General features: G+C 45.1%; 1 protein-coding gene across 1 annotated transcript in view; it reads right to left on the bottom strand.

Moving 5' to 3' along the window:
• Xxylt1 (xyloside xylosyltransferase 1) overlaps positions 1-24,754 on the bottom strand; it is a 148,165-nt gene that overhangs the window by 59,675 nt on the left and 63,736 nt on the right. The window contains exon 3 of the mRNA XM_048346909.1: positions 4,882-5,014. Coding sequence (XP_048202866.1) covers positions 4,882-5,014 — 133 coding nt within the window. The remainder of the gene's footprint in view (positions 1-4,881; positions 5,015-24,754) is intronic.

Here is a 24,754-nt window from a genome sequence, read left to right as displayed (position 1 = left end):
TTAAATGAATTCCTGGAGTCACAAAACTAATCATGGATGAGCGGGGACTCTCTAGGTTTGTTCTGTTTTGTTTGTCATGGAGCTTGAACTCAGGGCCTGGGCACTGTTCCTGTGATCCTTTTACTCAAGGCCAGTGCTCTATCATTTTGAGCCACAGTGCCACTCCCAGTTTTCTGGTGGCTAACCAGAGATAAGAGTTTTACAGGCTTTCTTGCCTGGACTAGCTTTGAACTGTAATCCTTAGATCTCAGCCTCCTGACTAGCTAAGATTATAGGTTTGAGCCACTGACACCCAGCTCAGCCGGGGCTCTCGGTGCCACTGCTGCCACACTACTGAGTGCTGCTCTGTGCCAGGGACTATAAGTACATTGTCTCACTAGCCCACTCCCATCAACTCTGTATTTCTCAGCTGAAGAAACTAATGCTCAGAAAGGTTGGCAAACTTGCTCAAGATCTCACAGACCACAGTGGTAGTAGGGGTATGGTTCCATCTCTCTCTTCGTCCCCAGCATTCCCAAGAGTCTTTGGATCAGAACAAGGCAGCTGCAGAGGAACCCCACAGACATTTCATTTCAAGGATCTGGAAGGTGGTTAGGCTGGCATACAATGCTATGCATAAAAAAGTCATGTGACCCTGAGAAGGTGAAAGTGTGAATACTATTAAAATACTGAACACAAAAGCAGATCCTGCTGGGTGGTGTGTGAGCAGCAGCTGGCCGGATCTGCCTGCTGCTCTGGCTCCCCGGGTGTGTCTGAGCTCACTCCAGCACTCAGCCAGAGCAGGGAGAGGGCAGCAGTAACCTTAACCAGAAGCTGTGATTCCCCCATTCACAAGCCTCTCATGAGGTTCCAGGGCACAGTGACCACAACCTGTAGCTGCAATCTGGATCCTTCTCTCTCTGTCTCTCTATCTCCAGGGCAGCAGGAGCCTGTGAGCCACAGCTGCTACCAGCCCTCCTGGTCCCACAGTCTTCCCAGACTACCTGGGCAGGCTTGGCTCCTGGTTCCTCCAGGGTGGCGCATCTCGGACAGTGCCTTCGGGTGCTTTGATAGTGGGCTCCCACTCCTTACCCCTGGCCTGTGCACTTATGCATTCTTGTATGTGCACCCTTTGTGCCTGTTCCGTCAAGGTTCCTGCAGGAAAGCTAGATATTGGGCTCTTGCTGAAAATGTTTTGAAACTTGCATAGGGGTAGGACTGCCAGATTTGGGAAAACAATCTAATAAAACAGAACAACCTGTTAAACTACTCATACAGCACAAATAATTGTTTATTACTAGTATGTCCTGTGTCATTAAAGGAACATAGTGAATGTGTGTTGTTCATCTAAAGTTCCATGTCACAGGTGCCCTATAGCTTAAGTGGCCTTGTGTGGTTGGGCTGAGACAGATTAAGAGTCCAGGAATAAAGCAAGGAAGGAGGGAGCACTCTTTCTCGTGTTCCTCACACCAGTACTTCTGGGTAGTCCGGGTGCATATTTCTTCACCTGATCTTGCCAGCATCCTTGCTTACAGGGGGAAAATTAGAAGGTCAGAAAAGCAAGTTACTGACAGCATGTTTCATCTCAAAATTGCTTCTGAGTCCAACCTAGTGGCATTTCTTCCACATCAATCTGCCTAACCTGCTGGTACATCGTTTTTCATGCACACAATAAAGGGGAAACCACAATAAAAATGACTCAACACACACTTTTGAAGTACAGCTATTATGAGACAAGTGACAATGAAAATGACACTACTGGGCTGGGAATATGGCCTTGTGGTAAAGTGCTCGCCTCATATACATGAAGCCCTGGGTTCAATTCCTCAGCACCACATATATAAAAAAGCCGGAAATGGTACTGTGGCTTAAGTGGTAGAGTACTAGCCTTGAGCAAAAAAGAAGTCAGGGGGCTGGGGATATGGCCTAGTGGCAAGAGTGCTTGCCTCCTATACATGAGGCCCTGGGTTCGATTCCCCAGCACCACATATACAGAAAATGGCCAGAAGTGGCACTGTGGCTTAAGTGGCAGAGTGCTAGCCTTGAGCAAGAAGAAGCCAGGGACAGTGCTCAGGCCCTGAGTTCAAGCTCCAGGATTGGCAAAAACCAAAATAAAAAAGAAAATAACACTATTGCAGGGCATGGGTGGCTCACTAATCCTAGCTACTCAGGAGGTGGAGATCTAAAGATCATGGTTCAAAGTCAGCTTGAGCAGGAAAGTCTGTGAAATTCTGCTGTCCATTAAACTACCAAAAAAGCTGGAAGTGGCACTATGGCTCATATGGTAAATCACTAGTCTTGAGCAAAAGAAGCTCAGAGATAGGGCCCAAGCCCTGAGTTCAAGTCCCAGGACTGTCACACACACACACACACACACACACACACACACACACACACACACACACACACACACACAAAAAAAAAAATACAGTAGAGAAGATCCAAACCTATTTCCAGACCTAAACATACTTGCTGAACCAGTCACAGTGTACTTTTTTGCTGCTTGGCTTTGCGCTTAATTTACCTTTCCTCTCACAGATGGCAGCAGAACCCACTTATAACAAATAACTGGTCCACATTTCACCAAGCTTCTTAGGCAGATTCTTGGGTGTTGGAGCATGAGAAGACTGAGGTGGCAAGTGGCAGCCTCTGCGGGCAGTAGTCAGGGCAGATGGCCAGGCCAGCCAAATTCAAGGAGGCAGAGGCCAGGACTTTGGTTCAGGACAAAGGACCAGCTCTACCTGTCCTAGTATAAATAGATCATTCTGCTCCCTTCCCTTCCCAGTTCGCTCTTCCCTCCCCAGCTCCCTGTCCTCATACCCATGCTAGGCAGAGACACCAAAGCAGCAGGCAACTGTCACGGATGTTCTAGGTCCCTGGGATCTTCAGTTCTCTTGTAGAAGAGGCAAAAAAACAAAAAACAAAAAGCACACTTCCTTTTCTGCTGCCAGCCAGTACCAAGCCATTCTTAGCCCCAATAGACACCAAAATGCATATTTGAAAAAGTGATTCCCCAGAGCCAGCAGGATGCAGCAGCCTAGGTCTCGTGTGCAACCTTCATCATTGGAAGTCCTTAGCAATGTGTGCAAAGGAGGAGTGGGAGCCGGCATGAAAGGATTTTAAATGTCTCGGTTCTGATGCTCAAGCCCTGTAAGTGGTATACTTGGTCTCAGCCAGCAGTGGGATCTCATGGTTCTCCTAATATATCATGGTAACTAAAGATTCACAGGACAGGGTGAGAAAAACTCGATTTCATTTCAATCTATAATCTTTCACATGCTTCTTTTGGGAAGGCCAATTAGGCTGACGTAAGTTGAACCATTATAAAATCCCAGATCTACCATGAATATAAATTCTGGCCCAAATTACCTAAATTAAGTGTAATAAGGTTTCTAGGCTCCCATGTGTATGGCTCAAGAAGAGCCCAAGCCAGAGCTGGCAGCCACTGCTGCTCTACGTGCATATGATCTTCAGTCCTATCAAGTGTCTCCAGGGCCCAGCCTTCCAGAACATAAGAGAGTTCAATGCAGGCAAACAGCTTTTGTGGGGCTGTATCAGCCAAATTCAGAGCTGAAGGAGAGAGAGGGAGAGGTCTTGGAGTCCATCTGTACCTCTTCTCAGAGGGCCACCAAGGTTCCAGGTATGGCAGCAGAGCTGGCACTAGCATCTAAGACTTGAATGTTTCTCTGTCACCTCCTTTGTTGAAGCAAGGACCCTAACATAAGATACACCTTGTAGAAAGGTGAAGGAATGAGGAAGGAGTCTGCTAGAGTCAAGACTCCCAAGCTAGTAGGAAGCCCAGTTGCTCTGGAATGAGGATTACATAAGGAGGGACAACCCACAGGCCCCAGGAGTTATCAACTCATTTGAGTTCTTGCAGGAATTTCCTGTTATGTAATCTGGACCAAAGACTCATGGCCAAACCAGTGACTGGGCCTTGCTCCAGGATTCCCACAAGGAGCCAGCCTTGGGGGCCACAGGGTCTGTAAACTCTGGGGACTGGGGACAACAGAATATCAGCTCTTCCTGAACAAACACTGTCAGTACTGGTGTCAGGAAGCTGTCACCTTGCCTGCTGAAGGATAGGGGAGCCATGAGCCTAGTTTCTAATAAAAACCTGCTTCTGTTACTCTTCTATTTTTTATGGTTGCTGTTTAACTGTAAAATATATATTACGCCCAAAAGAATGCATGCACAGGCTGGGAATGTGGCTTAGTGGTAGAGTGCTTGCCTAGCATACACGAAGCCCTGGGTTCGATTCCTCAGCAGAAAAGGCCAGACATGGTGCTGTGGCTCAAGTAGTCGGGTACTAGCAAAAAGAAGTCAGGACAGTGCTCAGGCCCTGAATTCAAGCCCCAGGACTAGCAATAAAAAAGAATGCATGCACAGTTCATAACTATCCAGGCAAAGAAAGCACAATCTCTCATGTCCTCCTGCCCCACATGTTGGCTTTGCGAAGCACTTCCTTGGTGCTGTGTATGCCTCCCTAAAGAGTACCGCTGAGTTTTCCCATCATCGAATGCAACTACTATTTGGTCCATTTTCACTGCTATAAACTACTCAGTTGGGTGAATATCTCTCCTTAATCCATTCTTCTGTCTAGAACATTTAAGGTTTTTAGAGAATATTCTTGGATACATTTCCCGGCTCACAGGTTTCTCTGCAACACACACTTGAAAAGGAAACACTGCCATGTGCAAATGGCAGTAGGTCCCCAGACAGTTCTGCCTCTTGCTCCTCACCACTGCTACACTTATATATGGCAGTACCATGGTGACTTAGGGGCAAGAGAGCCCACAGGTCATATGAGAATGGAGGGGAAGTAAAACAGAACAGGGGTCAGGTGCAGACAGGACAGGGTGAGGAGGGATCTTGGAGGCTGCCCCCAACAGCACTGCCTACCTGTACACTGGCTGCATCTCTCTGGCTATGCCAATGACAGCATTCGGCAGAAAATTGTCAAACTCCTCAAACAACTCCCGGATGTTGGTCTTATACTTTAGATCAAGGTCCAGCTGAATGATCCGCAGGATCTCTGGAGGGGGGTGGAAATAAAAAGACAATCAGGCCAGGTGTTGTAGCACATTACTGGAATCCCAGCTATTCAAGAGATGGAACAGTAGGATCTCAAGTTCAAGGATAGTTGGGGCTACATAGTGAGTTCTAGCTCAGTCTGGGCGAACAAAGAAGACCCTGTTTCCAAAAAGAAAACAAAAATGCAATAAGGCAGACACACATCCTGGCACACCCTGGGACTATCAGCCACTGACAGAAATACAAGTGGCACAGGGAAAGGCACCAGCTTGTTGTGACTCGGCATGATACCAAATGCTGGAAACAAATACCCGTTAGAGCCTAGCAGTCCCCTCTTTGCACTAGAAATCTTTGCAAGCAATGGCATCTTTTCTTCCAACTGCAGATATCCATCCATTCCACTTAAACCAGGTAACCATATGCTTCCATTGAGGCCTGTGGTCCAGCTGTATTAACCATATGCCATTTTACTCTCCAAGGTATCTGAGTTGGAAGAAACACTCTGCAAATGCTCTACATAAAACTGAAAGGATTCAGTTTTTGGGTTTGGGGTTTTTTTTGGTCTTTGGAGAAGATAGAGATAAAAAGCATGATCATCTTAGGCCCTTAACGTGACACACACTTGGGTTTGTAGGATGCACAGTCCTGCAAACACAGGTATGTGTCAAGTTAAGATCCTGTCCCAGAGACAAACAGCAGAGAGTCCTCACATACAACTGTGTTTTTAATTTACTGTCTACAAGGCAAAAAGAGTTCTAGTTATTCAGTCTCCCAATACCTGGTATAGAAGAGCTATTGGTTTGGGTTGCCTCTGGATGATTTGAGGTGAGATGAAGAGGAAGATTGCAGTTTACTGGGCACAAGAGGAAAGCCCAGCTTTCCTTTGCTTGTCCTAAGCCCAGCTGAGCCTCACCGATTCCTACAATGCCAGATACCAGGCAGGATGTGAATGATACACAGTTCCACTGTAGGGACAGGAGGGCCAGTGCTAAAGCATGAACTGGAAGAGAGCCATAAAGGTTCCTGAGAAGGGATACATAGGGCTAAATGATAAAGGAGGGAAAACAAGTTCTTAATTTTTTAAAATTATCTTTAACTAGTTATATAAAGGGGTTCCAATTCAACATATGAATTTATGAGTATAGCACATCTTGATCCAAGTCTTCCCTTCCAATGCTTTCCCTCATCTCTTCCAATTCCACCCACCCCCTGAAAGCAAGTGTGGTACAAAGGACAAGGCCTGGTCTGGGTGGCCCAAATTCTAGTTTCCCTGTAGATTAATTTTATGGTCCTGAGAAAGAAGGAAGAGTCTCAGCCTCTATGGGCCTCAGCTGCTTTCTACCTGTATGGCTGAGAGGGTGAGACTGTGTGTGGAAAATGTCTTATAGGCTCTGGAAATCCAATCTGGAACAAAGAAGTGGCTAAGGCATGAAACAGTCAAGGAAAACTTCCTGGAAGAGAAGATGGACTAGGCCCAGAGTGTGGCAGGAAGGGACCGGTGAAATAAAACTCTGTCCTTTCTTGCCTGCCGTGCTGCAGAGCCCTGCAGCTGTCTGAGGACAGACTGCCACAGAAGACCTCTAAGGGCAGGGCTCCATCTTTGGCCTCTGTTCACTATTGTACAGGGTTTTACATTCATCAACCACTCAGGAATGTTGTACCACTCAACAGCCATTCTCTAATTAGTGTACAAAGAAGTCACAGTTTATGATTCAAGAAAAACTGATTCATTTGATCCTTGTTCTACTTTCCTTTGTGAAACAGAAATGAAACCTTAGTTGACACTGTATATAAATTTTCTAGAAAAGAAAAAGAATCAGATGAGAATCTAACAGCTCTGGCTAGAGAAATGCATAAGGAATGATGCCAGGCTGTTCTGGCTATCAGAGAAAGAGGATACAGGAAGATGGGCCTGCCCAGGCTCCTGAGGCGGCCGCCGCCGCCTGCCCATGTTACATCTCACACAGGAGGACCAAAACGACTGCTTTCCTTCCTGCACCTAAAAACAAGAACAAAAGCAGTTGCCCAGAAGTCAGGATGGGCAGCTGATAACCTGGGAGACTGAATGTCTGGAGGCCTGAGCTGGGACTTTGCTAAACTCCTGGAAATCTGCCCTAGACCAAGGGGTGAAGAATAGACACAGGCCTCAGGGATAGAGCAACAGGCAGCCACTGCTACCAAGGGCAGGTCTGTAACAGGGGAAGGACCTGGATGGTGACCTGAGAGAAGGACACTGTGTCCCAGGAAAGAATGTCCAGGAGTGAAAATTGCAGTCACCAAGAAGTCATGAGCCAGCAAGGGTTGGCCATCTGTGGCTAAGGACAGTCCATGGCTCACGCCTGTCTGTGTTGGTCCCTCTCCTGTGGGGTCTCAGGCAGCTCTTACATACAGTAAGGCAGAGGCCCAATGAAATAGGGACACGCTGGCCCACAATCCCCAGCAAAGGTCCAGGTTCCATGGACAGGAGCATTTGGCTAGGTGATGGGCAGCATCCAGGATGCATGTGGTGTCAACAAGCCAATGAAAGCAGTGAGACTTGATTCTCACAGCCTAGGGACTACTTCTTTGTTTTTGTTAAATTGTTATTGTAAAAAATTATGTACAAAAATTAAATTAAAAATTATGTACATTTACATAAGTCAGGTAAGGAGTACATTTCTTTTTAACCAGTATAATCTCTTCCCTCATTTTCTACCAGTTTTTCCCCTCCAGAACCCCTTTCCCCACAAGGTGAATAGTTCATTTTCAGCAAAGTGTCTAGTGAGTATCACTGCTGCATTTGTTCACCCTTTGCCCTCCACTTTCTATGCCTTACCCTCCCCAAGACAGATAAACTTGCACACAAGACAAAAGGCACAGAAAAAATTTTAAAGCAAAAAAGGAAAAGACAGAAACACAAAACAAAATTTTAAAAATTCTCTAGTTTTCATTTCTTGGAGTTCGAGAAACATCATTTTATATGATCATATATATATATGCACATAGCTATTGAACCTTTGTGATCGTCTCCTAAGAATAACCTTCTTTGGTCTCAATGTATAAATGTCTACAGTCCTGTGTGTTTACTTGTAGATTTACAGGCACATTCTGGTACAACAAATGAGGGAAACCATGCAACCTATGTTTCTTGGGGTCTAGCTTACTTCACTTAGTATAATTTTTTCCAAGTCTTTCCATTTCCTTATGAATGGTATAAAATCATCCTTTCTTCTGAAAGCATAGAATCCGTGTGTGTGTGTATGTGTGTGTGTGTGTGTGTGCGTGTGTGTGTGTGTATCACATTTTCTTGATCCAGTCATCCACTAAGGGGGCTGATTCTCTATCTTGGCTATGGTAAACAATGCTGCTGCAATGAACATATCTGCGCTGGTAGCTTTAGTGTGGCTTTGTTTGTAGTCTATTTGATAAGTGCCCAGGAGTGGAATTGTTGGGTCTTAGGGAAGCTCTATGTTTAGCCTTTTGAGGAACCTCCATGCTGCTTTCCAGACTGGTTGGGCAAGTTTCTTTTCCCACCAACAGTGTGGTAGCATTCCTTTTGGCCACATCCCTGCTAGCATGTTGTTAGTTTTCTTTATAATAGCCATTCTAACTGAGGTGAAGTAGAATCTTAATGTTGTTTTGATTTGCATTTCTTTTATGGCCAGAGATATTGAACATTTCTTCATGTATCTATTGGCCATTCTTACTTCTTCTTCTTCTGAGAAGTCTCTCTTTAAGTCTTTAGCCCACTTATTAATTAGGTTGGTGTTTCTTTGAGGGTTTCTTTGGGGGGCTGTAATTTTTTGAGCTCTAAGTATATTTTAGATATGAGGTAGGGACTACTTCTAACAGCATTAATGACGGCCACAGAGAAGCACACCCATCCCTTTTTTCAGTTTTACATGCTTTCTGTTTGTTTTTCCTTTGCTGGACCCTATGTTTGAATTCAGGGCTTCAACCTTGCTCAGCTGGTGCTCTAACATGTGAGCCTTTTTTTGCTGGTTATTTTACAGATGGAGTCTCTTGGACTTCTAGACCTGCACTGACTTCGAACCATGATCCAACCTCTTCAGTAGCTACAATTATAAGTGTGAGCCACCAGCACCTGGCTTTCAGTAGATATTAAGTGCCTGGCAATAATTTATTTCTCATATATTCCCAGTATTAAGTGGAATTATTCCCACTGTTAGATGAAGAAAGAGAGGTATGAATAAGTTAAGATCACAGAAGTTGGTGAGGGAGCAGGGCTCCCTGGCCCACTTGACTTGAAAGCCCAGCATGCTCTACTCCTTCCAGCAAGCCAGTGCCCTTCTGATGAGACATTTACTCAGGAAGTGGATTACTGACTGCACTGTCACCACCAAGTAGCCAAGGGCACACAGAAGAGCTAGAGACTTTGAGAGACTAAAAGGTTCTATAGCAACATGACCACAAGTGATTTTAGGGGAAGAAAACAAAGGGGACACTTTCATTGTAACTGAAGTAACTTCTGAAGACAGGAGAAGCTATTCACCCATATTAGTCCATTGGTCCATGGAAGTTCTTCCTGGGAAGCCCACCATATGCCCTGCATGCCCTCTGGGCTGTACAGGTCATTTCCATGCTATTTATTCAGCAGCAGTGACATGAGTGCCTCCTGCACTGGCCTGTCTGGACACTGATGAGCTGGAGCTGTGGTCTCTTCTGTCTTGCATGGTTATTGCCTCCCACTGCTCACCTGTCATCATATTTGCAAAGAATGCTCCTTAAGGATGGGAACTGGCTGGGAGGGCAGAGCTAGGACGTCAGTGTTTCCAGAAGAGACCTCACTGGCCCTCTGCACCAATCCAAGCAGCAATCTTGACCTTAGGGACTGGCTGGAATGAACCATGCCAGGTTCCTGTGCAGCCTAGAACACACTCATCTGGGATGCTTGAACAGAGTTACAACTACTCTCTCCTGAGCACTGTTCAGGAGGCCTTCCTCAGGAGTTTCACCACAGGAGCCCTGACATCCAGAGCAGGAAAAGACACTAAGATCTGGGGTGTATTTCTACTTGAGCCTCAACCCAGTGCTATAGTAAAAGTGTGTTGCTACACTTTTCACAAGGATGCCTACGCGTCCACCCTCATCTTCTTTTGTTCTTTGTGCAGGCTAAAACAATGGCTCTAGTAACAACCAGGCCCTAACAAACTGGAAAAATGATGGACAAGGTGGAAAGAGATAGTTAAAAATGTGGCTTTCATGATCTCTGAGACCCCATGACCATCACTACTGCTGCCTAGGAACAGCACTCCTTGGCTGACAACTGCTCCCAGGGCATGCTGAGGCCAGGCTGGGTAGGGCTGTGCTGCAGAAGGCTACATACTCAGTGTGTGTAGCGCTGGGAGAGCCTCGACCTAATGTTCCCTGCAGAAACAGGATCGGACAACTCATCATCAGCTTCCAATTAAACAGCCACAAGGAATGTCATCTGACAGTGGATGGAATTACAACCCAGCGTGAGGAGTTGATGATACCCGAAAACAAAAAGCCAAAGAAAAATGTCCCTGAAGAAGCGTGGGGAAAGGGGGCCTTATTTCTTCTCCCATCTCTTCTCCTGTCTCCAGAAACAATCCCTGGTGGGTACGTCTTTTTTTCTTTTCTTTTCTTTTCTTTTTTTTTGGCCAGTCCTGGGGCTTGGACTCAGGGCCTGAACACTGTCCCTGGCTTCTTTTTTTGCTCAAGGCTAGCACTCTGGCTCTTGAGCCACAGTGCCACTTCTGGCCATTTTCTGTATTTGTGGTGCTTGGGGAATTGAACCCAGGGCTTCATGTATGGGAGGCAAGCACTCTTGCCACTAGGCCATATTCCCAGCTGGTGGGTACATCTTAACATACACAACATTCAGGAAAGGATAAGACCAGCGGGTTTAGGGAAGCAAGGGCACACCACCTGCTGGCAGCCTTCGGGAAGGAGCAGGTTAACGGTGCATGTGCCTTCCCCTCGGCTGGGAAACAACTTCCAGCCCTCCTACAAATAAATTCACAATACATCAGAGTCATCGCACAGATATCAGCCCGGCTTCCCACCAGCTACTAGCTGAGAGAGGGTCTGCAAAGAAGGGAAATGATGACAGCACCAAAGTACGTGACTCTGGCGTCCTGGCAGAGGACCAGGAAGCAGCTGCCTAGACTTAGGAATTTGTTTTCCCACTGTCTACTTTGAAATACTGCTCCATTTTGCCACCTGTCTTATCACATTCGGGGGCTTTTTAATTGCTCTTTGGCAGCACCTCTGGCTTGCAGGAGTCAGAGGGCAACTGAATGGGGTGGAGACTTCCTCCATGAGTGAGAGAGGTCATGACCCCCATGGGACTGTTTTGTGACCTGCAGGACAGGCACCATCATTCTGTGCCCCACCAGCCTCACCAGCCCCACCAGCCCTATTTCTCCCACTGGAGGGTCGAAACACGTGATGGATGGTATCCAGTGCCACACATGGGCCGGGGTTATGGGGCATGGATGGCTGGAGCTAGCTGCAGTGTTGTCACATCCAACAGGAAACTTGGTCAATCCCCAGCTGGCCCTGAAAGTCCCCTCCACTCTTCCATTTGCAATGGAAAGCCCAGCTGCCGGGCAGCTGGCTAACTACAGGAATAGCTGCTATGAAGGAACAGCGTGCAACATGCCAAGAATCCAGGCCTTGGGCACAGATTCCTGGCATTCCTCGAGCCTGGTCAGAAAAGCGCTTCCTCTCTAAGAGCAGGAATAGGGGTTTGTGTGCCAGGCCCATGCTGAGCCCTCCACAATAACTGACTCAGCTAAGGAGTCACCCCTGCACTTCTTTGGGGAGGTGTTACTACCTCCTACTTCCAAATGAGGCACCTGAGGTTGGGGAATTTGGGCCACTTTTACAAGACAGCCTGACCAGGAAGCAATTACACATGGACTGCACTTGGTAACATGACCCTGTCACATACATGTTTCTGAGAAAAGCCCTTTATAGTGCTCTACCATTTGACCCAGAGCTCCATTTCTGGCTTTTTTTCCCCTGGTAGTTTATTGGAGATAAAAGTCTCACAGACTTTCTTGTCTAGCCTTGATCCTCAGATCTCAGCCTCCTGAGTGGCTAGGATTACAGGCGTGAGCCACCAGCTCAACATCTAGTTATATCTTAAAATGAGCTAACCTTCCATATCCAGTGGAGAGAAAAAAAATCCAGTTAGTTCCATGTCAGTTCTATGAAGCGACTGAAGAATCTATGCATCAAGAAAGGTCCCTGCTCACCTCACATACCCCATCCCATGGAACCTGCAAGCTCCCCGATTCCCTTTCCCTTAGCATAGATCAGCAAAGAAACTCCTTTAAAAAAAAAAAAAAGGATTTAATGCCAGCAGAGTAAGTTGAAAAGAAGCTTTTAATGGTGATAGCCAAAAATATATCATGCTCACAGAATCATCCAAATGCAGTGTGAGATGAACATAATTATTTCCACTTGACAAATGAGGAAATCAAGAAGGTTAAGTCAGTAATCACTGTCACACAGATGGAACGTGGAATTTGTGTTCCAAAGCCCCAGGCTTACTCTTCACCCTTGCTTTCTGGTCCCCGGGACGCCAGGACAGTACCAGTTTTGCAGGCTCCGCTTGACCAGCCTGAAGGCCTTGTCTCCTGCCTGCTAATCTATGTTTTCCACATTAGCAGCTGCCTGCACTGCTGAGGGAGGGGGAGTGAGAGGAAGTAGGGCTCCTAACAATGATTTATGCAACCTGCAAGAGACTCTGGTGAAAGCTATGGGGGCCGGGAAGTTGGAATTCATGACCACAGTCAGCTTTACATATAACGATAACAAATTCTTCTGGCCTTACTCACCCATCTCAGAATGAATGAAGCAAAGAAAGCTGAGGACTAGCTATAGCTGTCACAACACTGTTTCTAACTCTGCTTGTCTTCATGGACAAAACAAATGACTATGAAATGATGTGAGTTTTCCTTCCATAAAAGGGTCACACGAGCCTCCTTTCTCACCCTGAGCACTTTCTGTGACAAAGCATAAATCATCATCTGCTTTGGGATTGAATAGGATTTATTTAGACATTGGCTGAACAACTTTAGGGACATATGTATGACATATACCTCTTGCATATTTCTACCATTTCTACCATCTGTTGGCATCAATTCCCTGGGCGCACAGTAATCTGCTGTTCTTTTCCCAGGGCAGAATGGTCTATGTTCCTTCCACTCAGCAGGCTCATCCTCCTTCAAGTAAGTTCTTGCAGCTAATCACTACCCTCTCCCTAAGGCAAGGTCTGCTCAGCCAGGAGTGGGGTGTACCTCTGAGATCTGCCCTCCAAGTGAGCAAGTCAAAGGCCAAGAACAGGGCCTGCCCTGTTTTCGAGGATCAAGAAGCAGCTGAAGAAATAGGTCTTACAGCATTTCAGGTCCCAGAAGCCACGTCATGACAACTTTGGAGGAGATAACCCCATCTCCTTGATTTATGAACTCAGACATGCCTCTGTGAGGCATGGGTAAATAACTACCCATTCTCTTCCTTCCGTAGCAGGAGGGAGAGAAAAAAAAACAAAAACATGACTTTCATCTTTTTATCTTTTCCATGGCAACCCCCTTTGGCCCAGTTTGCAACTGAGTAGCCATTACGCAAATGGCTCTTCAGGTTTCCTGTCTTACTAAAAGACCATGATATTAATTTTTATAGAAGATTTAAAAAGATGAACTATGATCATCTGTAAAATGAGATAAGGTGCCTCCATGCCAGGCACAGGGCTGGACCCCTCACGTCTTCTGCCTCGTGAGTGAGGTTTATTGTCCTCATTTTGTGGTTCCTCATCCTCAAGCTGACTGTTAAGCGTTCGATGCATGGCACAGACCGCAGAGAAGTCAAAGGTCTAGACCTGTGCTGGGAGTCACACTCCAACTTTCTATCACAACACAAACTGCTTTCCATCAAGAAGCCCTCTTTTCCCCTAACAGAGGCCATAATTTAGGATTCTGCCAGCTAGATTGTATGTAAGCACTACTTGACTCACTTCCTTATTTTAAGTACATTCTGGTTATTGAATTAATTCAGTCTTTTAATTAAATAAAATTGCAGTTGTTAAATTTATTTGTTAATTTCACAAGATGTAAAAGGTACAATGCCAAAAAGATAACTGAAGCTGAAGACAAAAGAACAACAACAAAAAAAAAGGTTTTAACTACTAAATATTTGGGCATACAAGAAACTAGAAACAGGGCTGGGGATATAGCCTAGTGGCAAGAGTGCCTGCCTCATATACACGAGGCCCTAGGTTCGATTCCCCAGCACCACATATACAGAAAACGGCCAGAAGCGGCGCTGTGGCTCAAGTGGCAGAGTGCTAGCCTTGAGCGGGAAGAAGCCAGGGACAGTTCTCAGGCCCTGAGTCCAAGGCCCAGGACTGGCCAAAAAAAAAAAAAAAGAAACTAGAAACAGGGCTGGGGATATGGTCTAGTGGCAAGAGTGCTCGCCTCGTATACATGAAGCCCTGGGTTCAATTCCCCAGCACCACATATACAGAAAATGGCCAGAAGTGGCGCTGTGGCTCAAGTGGCAGAGTGCAAGCCTTGAGCAAAAAAAGAAGCCAAGGACAGTGCTCAGACCCTGAGACCAAGCCCCAGGACTGGCCTAAATAAATAAATAAATAAAAGAAACTAGAAACAATTATGTCCATAACAATAGACTCACATCAGAATCAGGAAATTAATATCAGTAACTCAGGGTCAGGAATTGACATCAATATCTCAATACTATGTATTCCACAGTTGGGATCAATGTCTGTCAGTTGTTTAAAGAAGGCTAACAAAATTTCTAGTCCAGGATTGCAAGATAGTTGTCACATCTTGATAATTCTTTGGTCTTTTTTTGTCTTCCATTACAGGGACGCTATAAGGAATACAGGCTAGTTATCTAGTAAATGCTCCCTCCATTTGGATTCATGTATGGTTCGCTTCAGAGCTGTTCCCCGTTACACTATCTTTTGTCAGGAAAATCACACAAGCCGTGCAGGGCTCTTGTCACTCCCTCTGATCAGGAAGCACATCTTGTCAGTTTTCCTCATTACTTAGTGATACATACTCTGACCTGTGTAAAGTCACCCTTTTTGTCTTTGAACAGCATTGGGGGAAATTCTTTGATATAATGACAATATCCTATTCCTCAACACATTTTTACCTGCTTGTTTTTATGAGGTGAGCACTCAACCACTAGGCCATATTCCCAGCCCATCTGTTTGGTTTTATCACCCATTAATGATTTGTCTAAATAAATTATTTCTATGTTGGTTGACAATTGGTGATTCTCTACTGCTTTCATTCTCTAATGTTTATGTGTTAGAATTCAACTATAAAAAGTATTTCTAGGGATCCCTTGCTGATGGCAGAAAGCAAAGGCTTCCCCCACAGGAGGTACCGGTGCTGCCTGCTACAAAGGAACTGGACAAGGAGCATCAGAGTGGCTGATGGTGGATACTTTGTCCATCATCCAAGCATGCACAGTGCTAAGGACTCTCCTGGAGGATCTCCAGAAGCACTAGCCTAACAAGGCCAATGTCCATTCAATGTCAACCAGTAAATAAGTGGGTGATAAATGCACCAGACCACCATTTCTTTCCCAAACTTGTTTTTGAAACAAGCTATACAATAGGTTATAATTTATGTCATGGAATGTGAACTTAGGGATGTATGGCAAGTATGAACAGGGTTAAAACCTTGGTTTTATGTTCACCCTGTGGGCAAGCCATTTCCCTTCTGGGCATCAACTGTCTCTGACTGTAAGGATAAAAAGATGCTCTTATACTCTCCCTGCTACCCTGTAGCCCTGCCATCCTGTAATTCTGAACAAAGTGTTGTCTTTCCCCCAATTCACACCCTTCTGCTTGCTCTCAGAACAGCACAGATGAGCATCAGGAATGGCAGATACAGGCACTGTACTGACCATTCATGCCTATAGTAGCTAATCACCTACCTACAGTGACACAGCTAGTGAGTGATACAGCAAGAAGACAAGTAGGCCTAGCTGGCTCAAGAGTGGGAACTCTCTTGCTTCAACATAACCCCCCTTATATAGGGCTTCGAAATTTGTCCATCCTTCTGCCAGGTATCTGTTGATGTATAACAAAGCACAAACTTGAAATAGCAATGGCTCAAAACAGTGCTATATTATTGTCCCTGGTGGTGGTTCTGCAGATTAGTTAAGCTTGGCTGGGATCTCATGTGGGGGCCTGTGCAGATGCAGTAAAATGACAGCCAGGGTTGATGCTATCGAAAGGCTCAGCCACACCTGGCATCTAAGACTATACACACTGCCAGCAGTTAGTACTGGCTATCAGCAAGGTGAACGTGCCAAGCTGGGCTGTCAACCTGGTGTGGGCTCTTCCTGGGGTTTTGCTTCACCCAGCATGGTAGCAGGGTTCCAAAAAGGAATTTACCAAGAACTAGTGTTCCAAAACATTTAGGCTAAAGCCATAGGTTTCTTGTGACTTAGCCTCAGGGATCATGAAGTGTCTCTTCTACTCTACCTTATTTGTCAAAAGCAAGTGAGAGACCTAGTGCAGATTCTGGAAGAGAGAACCATTCAATGTTGTGGATATTGGGAGGCATTGTTCATTAGGAGGTCATCTATGCCCCATAATGGAATTTTAAATTTCTTCTTTATACTTTTGAAAGTTTTCTAACATACACACATATTTTTGTACTCACAGAAACAAATTAATACTGGAAATTACACAAGATTGTAATATATGATTATTTGCATGCCAAATACACAGTAATATATTTATATGTGTGTATATTTATACACACTTATATCACTGTGATAAGTATGCAATTATTAGTTTGCAAATACTTTTCATCTTTAAAAATTGGATATATGTTACTCTCAAATTAAAAATGTGTGTGTGTGTGTGTGTGTGTGTGTGTGTTCAATTGGAGATAAGAAACTTGTAGACTTTTCTGCCCTGGATGGCTTCAAACTGAGATCTTCAGATCTCAGCCTCCTGAATAGCTAAAATTATAGGCGTGAGCCACTGGTACCCAGCTACAAATGCTTTTAAAGAAATTAATTGGCTACCTCAGAGAACATACCTAGGTTTGGGCCTAGTTTTAAATTTAATACATGTTGGGGACAGCTGTGTCTTTAAGAGGCCACAGCTGGCTTTAGCCTTTAACAGGAAGAGAAGCCCCAGCCCCTGGGGCAAGCACGTGTTGGCCCTTGGGGGATTGTGATCCCCGCCCACAAAGAAGTTTCATGACAGCACCTGATGGACACGGTCTTTAGCCTATGACTGGCCCCTTGGCCAGTCCCCCTCCTTTCCCACCATTACCGCTATATAAACCCCCTCCCAATCAAATCCTTTGAGATCCATTCAACCATCCAACCATCTCCCCGATATCTTTGTCCTGCAGCTCCTGACACATTATGGGGGGCCGAGGAAAGGATTTCGGCATCCCACTTCAGCTTAGAACAGTCCGGTAAGGACACGCCTTACTCCTTTTGCCGGTATGAGGGGTAGGGTGGAGTTTCTTCCATAGAATTGAGGTTCAGGCATTCCCCCGGGAGATGGGGGGGGAAGGGGTCCTAGAGACCCCAACATTTGGGCATCTCTTCCGGAGAAGTGAGGAGAAGGGGTCCTCAGAGGCCCCGACAAATACACATTTCAAGACCTCAACTTTCTTTAGGATTCCTTCTGTAGGTGGGCATTTGTATGCCATCTTCACAATCCACAACCATCTAGAAACTTCTGCCTCCTTCCTGCTTCACCACAAGATAGTTTACTGAACTCCCAAAGCATTTTTCAAAGAAAATGCAAACAAGTGGTAGTCACTCTCGCCTGGTTTCTTTTTCCTGTCATTGGCATAATTGTATTCATGCTCCATTTACTCCTCTCCTTTTGCCAAGTACATCTTGAAGTCTGAGGCAATGATATGTGCTGTTTCACTGAACCTCTGAGCAAACCACTCAAGCCTGTGGGGATGAATGTTTCTCTCTCACTCCAGCTTCTGTCTGAACAGCCCAGGCCTACAAAAGCCCAACACAGAGAGGCCAATCTTAGGCACAGGGGAGGATGTCAGACCAGGACTGGAAGAGTCAGCCCTTGGTGTCCAGAAAGGTGTTTGGAGCATGTAGACTCCTCCAGATGTCAGTAACTGTCAGCCTCACCATGGATAAGTGGTTGAAGGCAACAGATACCACTGCCTAAAAACACAAAGCATCTAAACCCAACATACAAAGTGGCCACCCCAAAATACAAGTGAGCTTTCTGGAACTGAGTGAGGTAGAATACCTGGGTAGGAGATGCCAAAAGTGAGTTTGGGTTCTAAGGCAAGTACCAGCTTTCCCCAAGGAAGGCAGGTCTGACTAAACGTGCCCAGCTCTCTCCTGGAGTGCATACATGTCCACACTGCGAGCCACAAGAGGCAGACTCATGGAGTCAGTCTGTGCTATTTTTACCCAGTCAGTTTCCAACCATAAACCCGCACTTGAAAACTTCATTGTCTTGGACAGATTAAGAAATCTAACTTGGCCTTTCTTGTGGTTTAATTTCCTGCATGCCTGTGTAAAGGAAAAACTTCAGTGTTCCTACTAAAACAAATGACATTTTAACCTGTTTGTGACAGGCTGGTGTTGAGATTGTTGGCTTCCTGACTGTCTCTAAACCCACATTGCCCTGAGTAGGCGAGGAAGCCATGACCTGGTCCTTCTCCCCTCCACCGGAGTAAGCAGATTTCCACAGGTCTGGTTACTTTTAGGGTCTGGTTACTTGTAATTCAAAGTCACTGACAACCATCCAGGCACAGAGCTTAAGAAGTTGTCAGAGAAAGATAGAGGGACAATCTTAAAGGGGTTCCATCACGAGGTCAATGACAAAGCCAGGCACGTACAACCCTGTGTGCTCAGAAACACTGGACACATATCAAAATAACAAGGAATGCTCTTTTCTGTGGAAGTCAGTTTGAGTTTTTGTTTTTGCTTAAAACTCCCACCTCCATTCATATTCTAAGTCAAGTCATGACAGTTGGTAACTTTCATTCTGGACTGTCAACAAGACCTGTCAAAAGCACTCCTAACTCATGCTGAGCTGTCATTTTTTTTTTCTGCTCAAGGATGAAGTCCTTCTCTTTTCCAAAAGAAAAGCCTGGAACTGCACCATAGTTTTCTTCTGCATCTCACAAGAGACTCGTGATGTTGTAATAAAAATTGAAAGGAGAAGATGCTAAAAGTATTCTGCTCTGCAGAAAACACACACACACACACACACACACACACACACACACACACTTCACCAGGAAGCTGACAACTAGCATAGCAGGACAGGAAGACAGCTCCCAAATCTCTGCAGGCCCAGGGAAGGTTCCTGGCTCAACCCTGTAAAGGAACAGTCCACCAATAGCACATGGCCTGAGACACACCACATGGTTCTAGGGACACAGTCAGTTTCCTATTCATGACAACTCTGGGTTCTTTTGATCATCCAGGAAGTATTTATCACTCCTGCCCTGGGTCCATGGCCCAGATGCTGTTTGGCCCAATACAGATAGAGCAGGGAAAAGACAGATGGGGCCTGGCTTTCCAGTAGCTTACAGACTAGACAAGGTGATTGGAGGCAGCAGTACGAGCTGTAAAGACATTAAGGAGGACAATGGGATGGAGCAGGATACAGAGAGGGGCTTTTGGAGCTCAGTGGTCAAGGAAAATCTTTTCTGAAAGTGGCATCTCTGATTTGAATGATGTGGAAACAGAAAAGCAAACCTCTGAGGGAAGAGAGAACTAAGGGAGTCACGAGAAAAAAGTCAGCAAACGCTAGTTGCATAATGGAGTATAAGAAAGGGTACCAATGGGGCAGGAGGAGCAGGGGTGAATGGAGGAGAGCAGGCAAAGTTGTAGCCAGAAAGACAATGGGTACCTGAACCAGAAAGGAGCTCAAGAAGCAGGGAGGAGTAATTTGGAAACTTCCTGGGCTGATCAACATCCCTGCTTTAAAGATCTGCCATCTACCTGACTTATGTAATTGTAACCCCTCTGTATATTACCTTTATCATAACAATTTTTTACAAGCTAACAATTTTTTTAAAGACCTGCCATCTCCTCAGGGCTCCCTCTATTCAGTCATTTTGTTGCTAAATTTTGGGAGCACCTCAGACACACTGGCTCTCCACACCATGCTCCCAAAGGAAAGGATGCCCAACATAAGCAATGGAATAGAGCTCTTCCATCCACATCTCCCTGCATTCTTGGTCCATGGCTCAACTCTGTGAGGCCAGGGCTCAAGCACAGAGGTTATGGGCTGTATCTCTGGGAAGAAACTTTCAGGAAGACTAGGAGAAATAGCATTCTCTCCTTCACAACACCACAAGCTAGTTCTGATGCTGGCCTCAGCTCTTTGAATTATGAACATAATCCATCTACTCTCATCAAATGGGCTGGAACAGATGGACATTCAGGAAAATCAGGGTATAATGTGAGTGTACAAATAATACCATGTGACCCCTTTTTTCACCCCATCTTATACAATACATATTCACAAATACATATACATACAATACATTATGACCACCTATGTTAAATGCTCATTCAAAGTGACCATAAGAGAACTGTATTGAAGCCTTGAAACCACTTGTAAAGGTGTGTTGTATGTGTGTATTTGGGTGTGTTCATGTGGGTGTAAGTATGTGTGTGAGAAGGGAGGGAGGGAAGAAGGGAGGGAAAGAGGGAGCTATTTCTCTATGGTTCGCCTCTCCAACGAAACTACAAACTCCATGAAGATTTGAAATATTAGTCCAGTCGGGGTCAAATAACAATGTTTCAATCAACAATGGACCATATTTATACCAGTGGTCCTATATGATTAAAATGAAGGTAAAACATTCTGATCTCTTAGGGTTTTGTTCTATGTTTAGATATACACACTTGCCTCGAGTATTAGTACAAGACCATGCTTTACAAGTTTGTACCTTAGAGGAACTGCCCACAACATGTAGTTAGTTGTGTAGTAGGCCACATCATTGTAGTTTATGTTGATACACTTGATGGTGACTGTATCTTTTGCACTGCAGCAGGCAATTCTGACACTTGCGTACCCACCCTCCACCCCTGACGTCTGAGAATCAGTGGTAGAAGATCAGACAAGACGTAGATCCTTGACCATAAATCTCCGATCTATTATTCAGCATCAAACATAATCATCCAACTTGTGATCCATCAGCACCCATCACCTCTCTGACAAACTGCTATTACTCTATTCATTCATCCAGTTTTCTATGCTTTTTGAGTTCCTCATGGCCAGACATTGATGAGTCTGAAGAGCTGGCTAGGGTTGATGAGACTGTATAGCTGAGCTGAGCATGGCACTACTTTGTACCATACCCCACAGCCAACACTCCCTATGCTTCCCTACGCTTACTCCCTACGCTTATCATCAAGATAAATGGCTCAGTAAGAAGATACAAACTACTGTTTCCCAGGCAGTACTCCTTATCTCACAGAGCACGAGTCTCCAGAGGCTCAAGGAAACAGGATCTGAGATGAGGACCCAACAGTTACTCAGAACCAGTAGGAAGGGACTTTTAAGCCCTTGCCTGAGGACCAGTTTCCAGACCTGCTGACTCAGCTGAAGCCCCCTCCCCAGCATGTCAGGCCCACTACCTTCTGGACCTTCACACCAGCTAGATCAGCCAGGGGTCTCCAGGCTGACAAATAGTAGGCACTGCTGTCAGTGTTGCACCTTCCTCAGGTTTCAGCATATACTCTCTGGCCAAATGTCTTCACATCCTCTTACAGGTTGTCTGCCTGATCCTACAGGGTAACTTGCTCCCTCAAAGTCTGTTCATGAGGCAAGAAGACTCACCAAACAGTCCTGGACGGTTCTCAGGCTCCTTTCACATGAGGCTCTGGATGGGGTTTGAAGAAGAGCTCCAGTTTCAATATGACTCGAATGAATTCAGGACTCTCTTCAGCCTTGTATATTAATGATTTTCATCAAGGATTTGTTAGAAGAGAGAAAGGAACTCTAGGCTTAGCACAGTTATGAAGTAGAGACATACACAGGATGGTGGGAACAATCAAGGAGTCGGTCTCAGGCAGAACCTAGAGAGGCAGGACCCAGGACCAAACCAAATTTGGTGGGGGAAGAGTGTTAAGACCCAAAGTGGCACCATGCTAATCAACCACACAAATTTGTAACCAAGAGATTCACCTTAGCAGCAGCCTCAAAAATGAGGAGATAGAAATCGTGTAAGCCTTAACTCATGAAACCACTATGGAAATCTGTATGTAGATTCCTCAAAATACTAAAAACAGACCTACCTTATGACCCCACTATATCTCTATTAAGCATATGTCTGAAGGAATGTAAATCAATATATGTTGGGGATTATTATGGCCTGGGAAAGGCTGCCCTTCCACCAGCCTTGGGACAATGGAAGTCCCTCCCACCTTCTGGCCTCCACCCCTTGGGAGGTGAACACATGCGTGCCACCAAGATGGGGTTGTCCCGCCCACAAAGGGAAGTTTTGTGATGTCACTTGATAAACGTGGTCCCTAGCCTATGACTGACCCTCTGGCCAGCCCCCTTTCTTTCCCGCCATTACTTCTATATAAGTGCCCTTCCATATTAAAGTCTTTGAGACACTTCCCACCACTGCAGCGTGTCCCTGATGCCTTCCTTTTCGCCTCCGCCCTCGGTAACATGTGGGGGGACTGGGGGGAGGGGAAGCTTCAGCAACCCGTCCTCAACTTAGCGCTTGCCCATGTGAGCACGCCTTTGGCCTTCCGCTGGCGGAGGGCCAGGCTGAGTGCTCTTTCATAGAGTTTGTGGTTACCATTCTCCCCGTGGGGGGAGAAAGGGATCGTCCAGATCCCAACAAATATACAAGAAAGACACCTGCATATCCATGTTTACTGAAGCACTATTCAAAAAATAGCTTAACTGTGGACTTAGCCACTCACTATAGAATATTACACAGACAAAAAAATGAAACCATGTCATTTTGCATGAAAATTGATAGAATTTGAGAATATCAGTTTGAGCGAGATAAGCCAAGATCAAAAAGCCAAATACGTTTTCACTGATAGGGAGAAGCTAGACCTAAAAGACATACATATCAGTTGACATACATATACACTTATACATATAAATATATATACACACATATATATCTCTATATACATAAGCTTGTATGTTTATATACATAGAACATGATTTTAAGTATAGGACTATTTAGGAGGATGAAAGAAGGGGAAAGGAAAAAGAAAGATGAAGAATGAAATATCTTAATATATTGCAATTATGTATGAGGATAAGGAGTCTCAGTGAAAGCTGTTCATAAATATAGAGTTGGGGAGGCAGAAAGCAATAGAGATTATTCTGAGCAAGGTGTAGTATCTATACATCTGAAACACCATGGTAGAGCCTTTTGGTGCAATTAATACATAGTATAAAAAATTAAAACATGAATGACAGAAAAGTGGGGCAGAGTTTGTTGAGGAAGGTGGGTATCAGTAGAAGGGGGGACTGCTAACAAAGTAAGCATATGAGGCTGAATATAGTCAAAGTAGTATATAAAAAAAATAAAACAGTGAAAGGTATTGAAATTCTATGGGGAAGGGGGAACTGAAGCAGGGGAGTTACTGGAGGGGTGTGGTTGGGTGAGTACTTTGTTTGCAGGGGTGGAAATGCTGTAATGAAATAGTCCCCTCCCCATACAAACAATATATGCTAATAAATAAATGTTTAAAAATGACGTATGTCTTGATTAGGAAATTGCTTAGAAAGGTATATACATTTGTCAAAAATAAATGGACTGCTAGGCATTGGTGGCTAACACCTGTAATTGTAGCTACTCAAGAGGCTGCGATCTGAGGATCCTGGTTCAAAGCCAGCCCAGGTAGGAAAATCCATAAGACCTGTATCTCCAATTAATCACAGAAAAAGCTGGGAGTAGCACTGTGGTTCAAAGTGGTAGAGTGATAACCTTGAGTGAAAAAGCTCGGGGAGAGTGCCCAGGCCCCGAGTTCAAGTCCCACAGCCAACAAAAAAATAAAATAAAATCCATAACCCAGAGGGAGGATGCCTTGTCACCTGTCCTCCAGTTTGTATCTGTTGCTCTCACAGTCCACCTCTGACAAACTGTGCTCCAATCTGAGCTCTGTATCTTAGGGAAAGAAAAGATTCATGATAGCAGATCCAAATGCAGGCATCCGGCTAATGAGTTGCCTAGAAATATTTCCGGTGGGGAACACGTACAGAACTGGGGCTGTTTCCCCTGACTGACAGCTGCTTTTGAGTTCCAGAAACAAAGGAAGTATGTCTGTTGGCTGAGGTCAAGACTTGAGAGAAGATCAAGAGACAAGCAGGGACAACGTAGGAAAGAATTTTTTCGAGTCTAAACATCTGAAGATGAAAGAGGCTGCCTGTGGTGGTGGCACTAGCACACTGGACAGCAGCTGTCCAGGATTCTATGGAGGAAAGTCAAGAACCGATGTATGAGATTATGTTTAGAGTTTTCCCAGTGCTGAAATTCTCTGACTTGTCCAACAGTCCTCTTATCTCTGCTAAAAACCACAGTGTTCAACAGCTGACCAGAAGGGCACGAGGAAGTACAAAACTGGTTTGCAGTTGTCACTTATTTAAACACAAGCTCAATTTTAGCCGGTTAGCTGTGTGTGTGTGTGTGTGTGTGTGTGTGTGCCTGTGTGCCTGTGTGCCTATGTGTAAGACAGAGAGACAGAGGGAGACAGAGAGAGGGAGAGAGACACAGAGAGACAGACA

The sequence above is a fragment of the Perognathus longimembris genome, chromosome 5 (genome assembly GCF_023159225.1).
Source record: "Perognathus longimembris pacificus isolate PPM17 chromosome 5, ASM2315922v1, whole genome shotgun sequence".
Lineage (NCBI taxonomy): Eukaryota > Metazoa > Chordata > Mammalia > Rodentia > Heteromyidae > Perognathus > Perognathus longimembris.
This window is presented reverse-complemented; position numbering and strand designations above follow the sequence as displayed.